Source organism: Medicago truncatula, chromosome 6, assembly GCF_003473485.1.
Source record: "Medicago truncatula cultivar Jemalong A17 chromosome 6, MtrunA17r5.0-ANR, whole genome shotgun sequence".
Classification (NCBI taxonomy): domain Eukaryota; kingdom Viridiplantae; phylum Streptophyta; class Magnoliopsida; order Fabales; family Fabaceae; genus Medicago; species Medicago truncatula.
Window position 1 is genome coordinate 39028749 of NC_053047.1, and position 10460 is coordinate 39039208.

The 10460-nt window shown below is 33.7% G+C and overlaps 1 protein-coding gene across 1 annotated transcript; it reads right to left on the minus strand.

The window, feature by feature from the left end:
• Nucleotides 1-966: 966 nt before the first annotated feature.
• Nucleotides 967-7423, minus strand: LOC11442569 (proteasome subunit beta type-4). Its single transcript, XM_003620434.4, has 7 exons — nt 7270-7423; nt 4262-4327; nt 4082-4158; nt 3475-3604; nt 3152-3311; nt 2880-3065; nt 967-1283 (listed from the first exon to the last, which is right to left on the minus strand). The coding sequence occupies exons 2-7, from the start codon at nt 4291-4293 to the stop codon at nt 1170-1172; spliced, it is 699 nt and encodes a 232-aa protein (XP_003620482.1). The 5' UTR covers nt 4294-4327; nt 7270-7423; the 3' UTR covers nt 967-1169.
• Nucleotides 7424-10460: the final 3037 nt, after the last annotated feature.

The following is a 10460-nucleotide window of genomic DNA, read 5'->3' on the forward strand; positions in this document are numbered from 1 at the left end:
AGAAGAGATTACACTTTCATGAAAATCACACAAGAAAGTACTCATCTCCATGTTAAGACATTGTACGTCTATGCCTAACTGGATTTCCATCCTCGTCACGTCCAGTCACAAAGGAAGAACTTAGGCCATTTGTTTATTTACTAAGAAATATGTCTAATTAAGGAGATTGCTCCAAAGACTTTCAGGTTGCTCAACCCTAAAAAAAAGGACGATCGAAAACTACCTTTCGGTTTAAGAAAAAAAAAATGGCAATCAGAAGATATATTCAAATAGGCTTGTACCATCAGAAGATACGTTCCGATAAATCTAGAGATTTTTGAGCAAAAGTTAGGCACGCATGGAACAATCCCCCTATTTTAAAACTCTTTCAACTAAAGTCTAAAACATAAATGGTTCAAAATTTACTTTAGATCCACTTTATGTTTTCTTAGTCTACTAATCACACCGCTTAGGCTTTCTCTTGCATGTTTAATTTTGAGAGGAAAGACATTTGATGTTTGAAAGGCTAAGTTCATTTTTTGAAGTGTATTTGATATTTTCAAAAACATGAAAGAACAATTATCTCAAGAGTATGGAATTAAAAACTTGAAAAATACATGATAAATGATAACATTAATACTATGATTAAATTTAGTCTGTTTTTAAAATAACTTATAAGTATCTTTAATTTACAAAAGAAAAGTAAGTCAACCCCTCAAATAAAAATCCAACTCGCAAACAAAATAGAGACTTAGCTTACTTTATAGACTTCCACAAAAAGGAAATCATTTTTTCTGAAAATCGCTTCTTTTTTTTTTTTTTACATATACTAAAATCTAAAAAAAAAAAATATATATATATATATAACCCTTTATTTTAGGCTAAAAAGTCATCATGTCTTAAGCCAGGATCCGCCCCTTGTAGTGAGGAACCAAAGCTCATGACTAATTTCAAACACATGTCACTCACTGACTTCAATGCAAACAATTCAAGAAAAAAGGTTAATTACCATGATGAATGTCACTGAAAATTGAAATAGATCAATTCAAACAATCATTAACAATTTAAGAAATAAACACTGAAGTCTCATTTAACTTCAGAATGCCTACTCATTTCATATCCATACAACACTGAATAGTTATGCTGAAATCCATGTAAAATTCTGTTTCATTTCATTCACAACGAGCAAACTACCATGAACCTTCAGCACCAACTGTTGGATTCTTGAAGGCGGAGAACTCCCAGTATGTTTTCAAAGAGAATGGTGGGTAAACAGTAGCACCTTCTTCGGTAATTTTAGATATCTGTAGATACAACATTATAAATGCAGTAAATATCACAATAAAATAGATAGATAGCTCATTCAGTTTAGCTGCATTTTATATTAAGAAGAAGAATTCAACAACTAACGAACGAAACAAATCATTGAGTTTAGGGCGCAGCGCAGTGCAGGCTCATAGTTAACCCGACACAACATATTCAGCAAATAAATAATGTCAACACTCGAGCATCAGAGTATAAAATTAGCAACAGATTCTCATAATGACCACGATATTGAAAATTATACACGGATGCTAAACAAGATGATGTATCTAACACATATACATGACAGATGTCAAATAAATGTCTTTTAATTCACAGGCAAGCAACCATCATCTAGGTGTTATTACCTTCCAGTAACTAGCCACTGACCAGATTTTGAGGCCGCTTAATTGGGTCATAATCAAAAAAATTTAACATTATGCCAGTGTATTGATGTTGCACATCTAATACATCTAACTCAGTATTCCGAATCATTCATGGTAGTAAGCAAGTGCAACCAAAAACCAATGGCTCTAAGATAGAAAAGTTCCTATCTAAAAGGAGATTGTATTACTACTGAGAAAATAACAGAAAACATATATAGAATAAAGGTACGAACAAAACTCTCAGCTGAGGAGAAACAATCTGGGGTGACCCAAGCGAAGCCAGAAAAGTGAAAGCAAATCCAGACTCCCATGCCGACGAATCAACCTATAAAATCCTGAATTTACTATTTTCTCCCTTTCTATCTCAAATAACTTTCCCTCTATGGGTGCAAGCCCACCCCTGTTCAGTTTTTACTTCTTTGGTCTGCGAGAGTAAAGTTGAAGAGCCTTCAAAGCCCCAATTTTGACATTTACTCTCGTGGTTCTGTAACAATATTATTGCTACTTTTTGCATCATCGTCATTAGATGATCCTTTATTTTCTGCTACTATGGCACGGCCTTCATTTCTTAGGTGGTCAATATTCTCTGCCAAGCTATGTTGATCTGATCCAGCCAAAATTAATTAATTGTGGAAGGGAGGTAGGAAACATCCTCATAAGGATGTCACGTTTAGATCTAGGTAACATGTGATGTGAATTGGCACATAGCAGCAAAAATGTTATCAATTGATGTTCATACAAATGATTTCACTTTAACCACACAATTCTAAACGTATAAAATGTGATTGTAAAACTTCTAACTGAAAAATTAATGTGGCTTCCTTAACAGTGACAGCATGTACAGAAAATTAAGAGTACTGCAGATAACAATCGCTATTCAATTTCAAACCAAGTCCATTACAAGTCCCATTCATAATCTAAAATAATCAAAATTTGAGCATGATCTTGAAAGATAATGTTAAATATGGAAATTTGAGATTTATGAATATTTTTCCCAAGTGTAGCACCTGGACATCGACCTATGGGGATGCTAGTTGATCAAAGGTGAACCACTATCAGCTATATATAGAACTACAAAGTTTTCACTTTTTCACGTTAATTACATGTTCATGTAGTATTTTGATGTTAAATTATTAAACGTTCATAAGTTTCAAATGGGGAGAGGGAGGTTGAAAGCAGAGCAGCGCAGTAAGAAAATGAAACAGGACAAACCTGAATCTTGTTCACAGCAGACCTATCACGGTACAAAAGCACTCGCATGCATTTTTCGAGTAACTTAACACCTTCTTCGAATGTCAAGTTTTCATTCCACTCATCGCGGAGAATTGGCCTAGCAAGATGATTTCCAAGCCCAGTTGCCACATGGTTGTCTTCGTAATTAACACCAATCATGCTAACCTGGATAAGATACACAAATACAACAAACAAAAATCAGGTAGGTACCTAAACTGTTGGACTGAATGACAAGACAAAGTAAGGCATACTGTGCCAAGGTACTTCTGCCCCTTTTTAACACCACCAAGAACAAGTGAGTTCCACAATGGGTTGAACTTGTTGCGCCTATTATACATCACCCGAGTTAAATAGTTGTGGACCTCCTTAGGCCCCAAAGAATTCCCATCATCCCACATGTTGTCAATAAGGCTGCGGTAATCAAAAGTCAAAAGTAACAGTTATATGAGAATCTTGAAGTTGCAATATTTAAAGTCAAGGGTAAAATACACAGAAAGTGTCTTTTGCTTCACTTATTTGAAGTAATCAGTGCATTTTAGTGAAATTAATTGTATTATTTAAAAAAACTACTCACATGAGCTCATCAAGGTAGCGCATAATTTCTTGAAAGTCGCTTATTTCCCCACTAGCACCAAGAAGGGAGTGCTTTCCAATAGGCTTCAAACGCTCAACACTCTTGTACCTCAGTGTAGATCCATATGAGCCTGTGAAATAGTTCATTCTATCCATCAATTATCATTGGCATTATATGCAGAGTGAAACAAGACTTAAACACTTCAAAGAACTTTGCAGAGTGAAACAGGACTTAAACACTTCAATGAACTTTGCAGAGATGACACGATTACAAATCTGAAGAAAAGCACTAAAACTGGCCCTTGTAAGGAAACAAAATTTATTCGTGTACAACTTTTTTCTTAAAAAGTTAAAACATCAATAAAGAAATTTTCAGGAGAAATGGATTTGAAGCACTTTTGCTTGAAGATAAAATCACAATTAAATACTACATTTGAAATGAAGGCAGTAAAATCTAACCGCGATAGCAGGAAAGGTAATTACAAACTAGAACCAACAAAGTAAAAGTTGAACAAGAAGGCGCATGTAAATTGCAATTGAAAAAGGTGAAGTTATAACACAGAGAAAGCTATGGTGCTAATATGAATTGATGTGATTTAGCTTCAGACCTCCCATATCAGCAGCCATGAGAATGCCATCTTTGTATTTGATAGCAACAACGGAGGATCCAGTTACATATGGGTACCTAGGGCACAGAAAATAAGCAACAACATATACATTTAAGACTAAATTTAATTACTGCATTAAAACCTTAAACTTGAAGAGGGAGGAAGAGGGAGAATACATACAGAGTTCTCTGGGATTCAGTTACAGTGTCCATCACAACGACAAAGGATCCAGCTAGTTATGAGTACCTAAGGATGTGAAATAAAAATTTAGGGCACAGAAACTGAGCAATTATATATTTAAGCTATGTTGTCAATCACTGTGCAAAGCTAAGCTCTGCAACAACACAATTGTCTGGTGTGTTTCCGTTTGCAAAGGTGGGTATTTCATCCAAGAAAGAAAGAAAAAAAGGGAAAGTTAGACAGAAATTTGAAGTTTACGCTTCTGTACAGAATCACTTACTGATTCTTAAAATTCAAATATTATTTTGAAAGCTCAACAACACACTAACCTCATCTGTACGTTACAACATACCATGGGAAAAATGACAATCACTAAGCTATGATTAAACCATGTTTTAACAGAGGAAAAAACAATCAGAATAGCAAAACCTTATAGTTAACACATAATATAACATAACAGTTAAATTTTATTTTTTTTGAAGAAGCTAAATTAGCCCACCCAAATTGACACCGGAGTGATTCAAACCTGAGACCTCGAGGAGGAGCACACTCCCAGGTCCCAAGCCAATACCACCGGACCAACCCAAGTGGGTTTAACATAACAATTAAATTCAGACTAAGATTTGACTCATACATGCCGGGTTATATAAAAACCAAACCAGTAATTAAGCATAACCATCACTGCAAACAAATGATAAAAATGCAACAGCAAAAACCTTTTCTTTTTCAAAAGCGAATTCCCTGTAACCCCAACAAAAGTCCAACGAAACAATGAAACAAAACCATTCATCAAACTTAAATAGAATCCCTTGCAAATAAAGGAAAAAATTAGAAAGAAAACTTTGATTCCGATTAACATTGATTTTGAATGAGAAATTGCATGTGCGTAAAATCATATGGACTATTCTAGCACAATACAAACAGGAAGGATCCCCAATCATACTTAAAACTACACACACACATGATAATTATGGGCCTGTTTGGATAGACAGCTTATTTGCAGCTTATCTGCAGCTTATGCATAAGCTTACATTAGCTATTTTTATAGAAAAAGATAAAATGACGTTAAATTGCTCTTGTGTATGCTATAAGCTGTTTTTATACACTATATTGGAGAACTTAAGAAAAAAAGCTTGTGAAAATTGTCATAAGCTATTTTCAGAAGTTCTCCCAAACCACCTCAAAAAACTTAGGCCAGTAGATAAATTCAAATAAGTCAATTCAAACAGACCCTATATACAATTCATATGTGCTCTAAACAAAATCTCTACCAATGAAGTATGCAATGCAATATGCATGACTCCAGAATTTTTCATCACAAAGGGTGGTCTAGCGTCAAAAACATATCAATAACCCTAAGCAAGTTACCTCTCTTGTGCATCTAATGTGTCAAAAACATAAACTGAACACATTTTCAAATTGTAAACGTGTATAAAGAATAAGTTATTGTTTGCATTACAAGCCCAAAAGTTACAATTTACAAATTACAATGTAGCAATATCCGCTTAACTTGCAGCTTATAGCAATATCCATTTATCATGATACGCACTTATGTGTAAGCTATTCTGATAACAAAGGATAATATAAAGTTAAATCGTTTTTGTATAGGCTTAAGCTATAAGCTGTTTTCATAGGCTATCTTGGAGAAATTATGAAAATAAGTTGAAAACAGCTTATGAACATGTCATAAGCTGTTTTCATAAGTTCTTCCCAAACAAAACGCTTGTGTATAAGCTATTTCTATAACAAAAGATAAAATAAGTTTAAATTGTTTTCGTATAATCTATTAGCTGTTTTAATAAGCTGTCTTGGTGAAATTATGAAAATAACATTAAAATAACTTATGGACATGTCATGAGCTGTTTTCATAAATTCTACCAAACAGTCTCTCAAAACAGCTTATGTCAGTATATAAGCTCAAATAAGCCAATCCAAACAGACCTTAAATTTCTATCAGCTTTAATAATTCCTATCAGTGATTTAGAATGGAACCATACCCAAAACATTCTTCAATAATGAAACCCCTTTAACATGAGAAAGTGGTAACAGTAATAATCAAACTATTGCAGTTTGAAAACAAATGAATGAAGCACTAACTTTTGAAAACACACAAAATCATTGAAAAACGAATAATTACACAAATATTTCTTGTATTCAGTCAAACTAATAAATAAAAAAACAGATCAATCACAGACAGCATCAATACCTATAAGTTCGTCCCAAACAGTCCCACAAAATTACTAAGGCCATTAGAAAAGCTCAACTAAGTCAATCGAAACATGCCCTTACTCTTGTATATACCTCAATTTCTTTCAGCTTTAATAATTTCCTATCAGTAGTTTAAAATGAAACCCTAAACATAAATTTCAAACTTGCTTCATTAAGAATATCAATTCCAGGCATGTTTGAGTTTATCTACTGCGGTCATAAGCATTTCTTAAGACTGTTTGGGAGAACCTATGAATACAGCATGTTCATAAAGCTGTTTTCAGCTTATTTTCATAAGTTCTCCAATATAGCTTACGAAAATGGCTTATACAAAAATTGTCTTGTTACGGATCTGTTTGGATTGGCTAACTTATGAAAACAGCTTATGTCTTATTCATAAGCTGTTTTCAAAAGTAGCTTACACAAAAGTGCTTATCATAATAAGTGCATTTATGCAATAACCTTCAAATTAAGCTCTTCATACAAGAAATTGATAACAGTAATAATAATCAAACATTTGCAATTGGAAAACAAACTATTGAAACCCTAACATCAGAAAACACACAAAAACCCTAACATAGATAAATTGAAAAACGATTAATCAGTTAATTACATAATCAATTATCGCATTAGTCAAATTAATGCAAAAGAATTAGAACAATCACAAATTAACAGCGTAAATCGAAGAGATGGAATTGGATGTTATACTAAGAGTGAGGGTTTATCGGGAATTACAAAAAGGAAGGGTGAACCTAGAGAGAGAGAGAGAGAGAGAGAGAGAGAAGGAAGAAGAAGAATACCTTGAATCGGAGAGTTCGTGATTGAATCGCAGTGCTGAAAGTGTTTATGATTTTGTTAGGTTAAGGAAGAAGAAAAAGAATAAAGACGACAAAGGAAGTTTTTTTCTTTTAGTGACGAGGATTCAAATCTGAACCGATCAAAAATAAAACCGTAAATAAGCCGATGAAAAAATCGAAAACCCCAAATACTTAAATACTTATTTTTTGGTGCGTTTGGACGTTGGTTTATCAAAATTGTTTGGATCGCGTTTTGGATCTCATTTTGAAAATTGAACTAAATCATAAAATATTTTATAAATACTGTTTGGATCAGATTGAATTTTGGATCTCATTTTTAAAATCGAGCTAAACCGTAAAAAATATATTCAAATTAAACCGTATATATAAGGAAACTTTCAGGATATGTTTAGGAATTCTAATTTAAGTCTATGTTTCAATTACATCTGAAAGAGTAAACCTCACACTAAAAACTAGGAGTGTGTACGGAACCACCTTAAGATTCACAACAATATAACCTTATAGCGCCTTAACCCACGTGTGAATCTGATAAAACTCAACAGCTGGAGGGGGTAAAACCCCACAAACTTATCGCTTAAATGTGTACCATTTAACCAATCTATGAATAGACCTACTACTATTTAATTCAAACAAATAAATAGAGGAGATTAAAAAAATCCTAACCACCACTAACATTCTGCAATCAAAATTTCCCTTTCTAAACTCATTCTTAATTCTCGCTCTGAACAAACAAATCAAATTGCACAAACTCCCCCTTATCTTTTATTTTATTGTTTATTTATTTTTTATATTAAAATAAGTAACGTGAATTGTAACATTCCTATTTCTATTAAAGCAATTAAACATGCGAATAATACATTTATTCAAGAAATAGAGGCTACGTTATCATCCAAAATTCAAAACCAATAAACATGTATATAAATCTCAACAGTCGCAGCGGAATATAAACCAGAGTACTCAACATATACATGTCATGAATCAATTATTACATCAACATAGATGAATCTCAAAAATCCCAACATACGGGTAAGTCTCCAATCATAACAAAATCAAAAGTAAAAGATAATCTAGACCGACACAACGAAGCCTAGATCAGAGCCGACTAAACTCTAAACACTGATATCGGAGAAAGCCCCCGATATCCACCAAGCACAAAAACTCGTTGAGCAACTAACCCTGCACAACGTCTACCCATCCATACAGACAGGTAAACGGTTAAAACCACTAGGGGTAAGTATTACATCATCTTAATCCAAATAACAGTTAACATGGATATTTCAATTTAAACATTATGCACTTGATCAATAATAATATTCTCATACATATACTTACATCAAGACCCCAATATCTCACATCAATAATCACCAATCACATGTGTCATGAACAAATATTAATTCACAATTATTCATACACAATCACCAATCACATATATCAATAAGACTCATGTCATGATATGCACCTATAGACACATACATGCATGTGGTACCAAATCACCTCAAGGTCGTCACCTTCGATGCAACAAAAACATCATATGTAAGATTTCACACATGTCTTACATAATCTCCGAAGTAAAAGAGTTCAACCCTTTTACGACTACATTCTCAACACGACTATGATGCATGGACATGTAACAAGACTCGATAATGCGACACCAATTCACAATTTTCACCACAATATATAGGACAATCCCCAATTATATTGATCATCTCCACAACATTTGCATTATCAAGAAAACATGTCCATACACAAACAAATCATAGTATTCATCACCACACATTAACATGATTATCAATAATCAACAATGTCATTCAACATCAACTATCTAATGACAAATATCATATTCAATATCTACGGTTCATCATACACCTTCATTTAGATAATTAAGGCTAGTCACAAGGATTTTAGACAATTGGCTAAAAGAATCATTTTTAGTGAGATTTGTATCAAGTAGCAACCGGCTAACATTGATAACACCCAAGATAAATAACTTTATCAAATTTGAAGTTCACAAGATAGTCCAAGACAATTATGAAATCACGAGCTTAAGCCACTTATAAACTATTAGACGTTAGTTCAAAGTTTAGCTCAAGTCCGTGTGAGAAAACATAAGTTTTACAATTTTCAACTCCCCACCCGAAATCCAAATTTTACATGATTAGGACAACCAACCAACATTACAAGCTTTGTCTAGGTCTATAGGAACTGTAGACCCAACTTGTAACCTTAGTTAGTTCACAAAAGTTCGTTTCGACAAAATCCGACATTTCCCAAAATCCCAGGTTCATATTCAAAATGAATTGGCCCCAAAATCCCAGTGTTCCAGTTGAATTAGGAGTCCAAACAGATGTTTAATAAATTTGAGGAATCATTTTTCAAAGCTTGAATTGGCCCCCTAAGACTCGGAATCAAAAATAAAAAATGCTGGAAAAATGGCAGTTTGCTTAAGCGACCACCTGGTTCGCTTAAGCGAACGAGTTCCAGTGAGCTCAGTTTTGCTCGCTTACTTGGTCGCTATGGCTCACTTAAGCGACCAGTCTTATGAATGTTCGCTTGGCGCTCGCTTAAGCGACCATTCATAAATCTGCAGAAAAATGTTACGGGTTCCACCCCTTTTTCACCCAAAACTCCCAATTTTGATCCCCTGATGTTCAAACGTGTTTCCAGAAAATGTTTATAGGTCAATATGACTAAAAAGACTCACAAAGACTCAATCAAACATGAAAACAGTTGACAATTGGACCAAAACACCAACAACATCTCATTTCTCCACAACAAATCATGAATCATGCAAACCCAAGCCATGAATTATCATCAACAACATGACATATCAACAACAACATCAATTGATCATGAAACTTATCACAATTCAACAACAACAAAGCATAATTCACCAATTAAGCATATTTTCAACATATACCAACTTCTCATACTTTGAACATGTAATTCAACTAACAACAATTCAATTATCAATAACTTCATACATCTAAACATGTAATCATAATTCGAATACGAATTTCATCATTTATGAACAATTAATCAATTCACCCAATTAATCTCTCTAGCTTAGGCTTCAATTTTGCTCCTAGCTCTCTCTCCATCCTTGATTCTTCAAGTCCTCTTCTCTCTACCCTTTTCTCCTCTTGCTCCCACTTTCTCTCTCTATTCTCTCAATA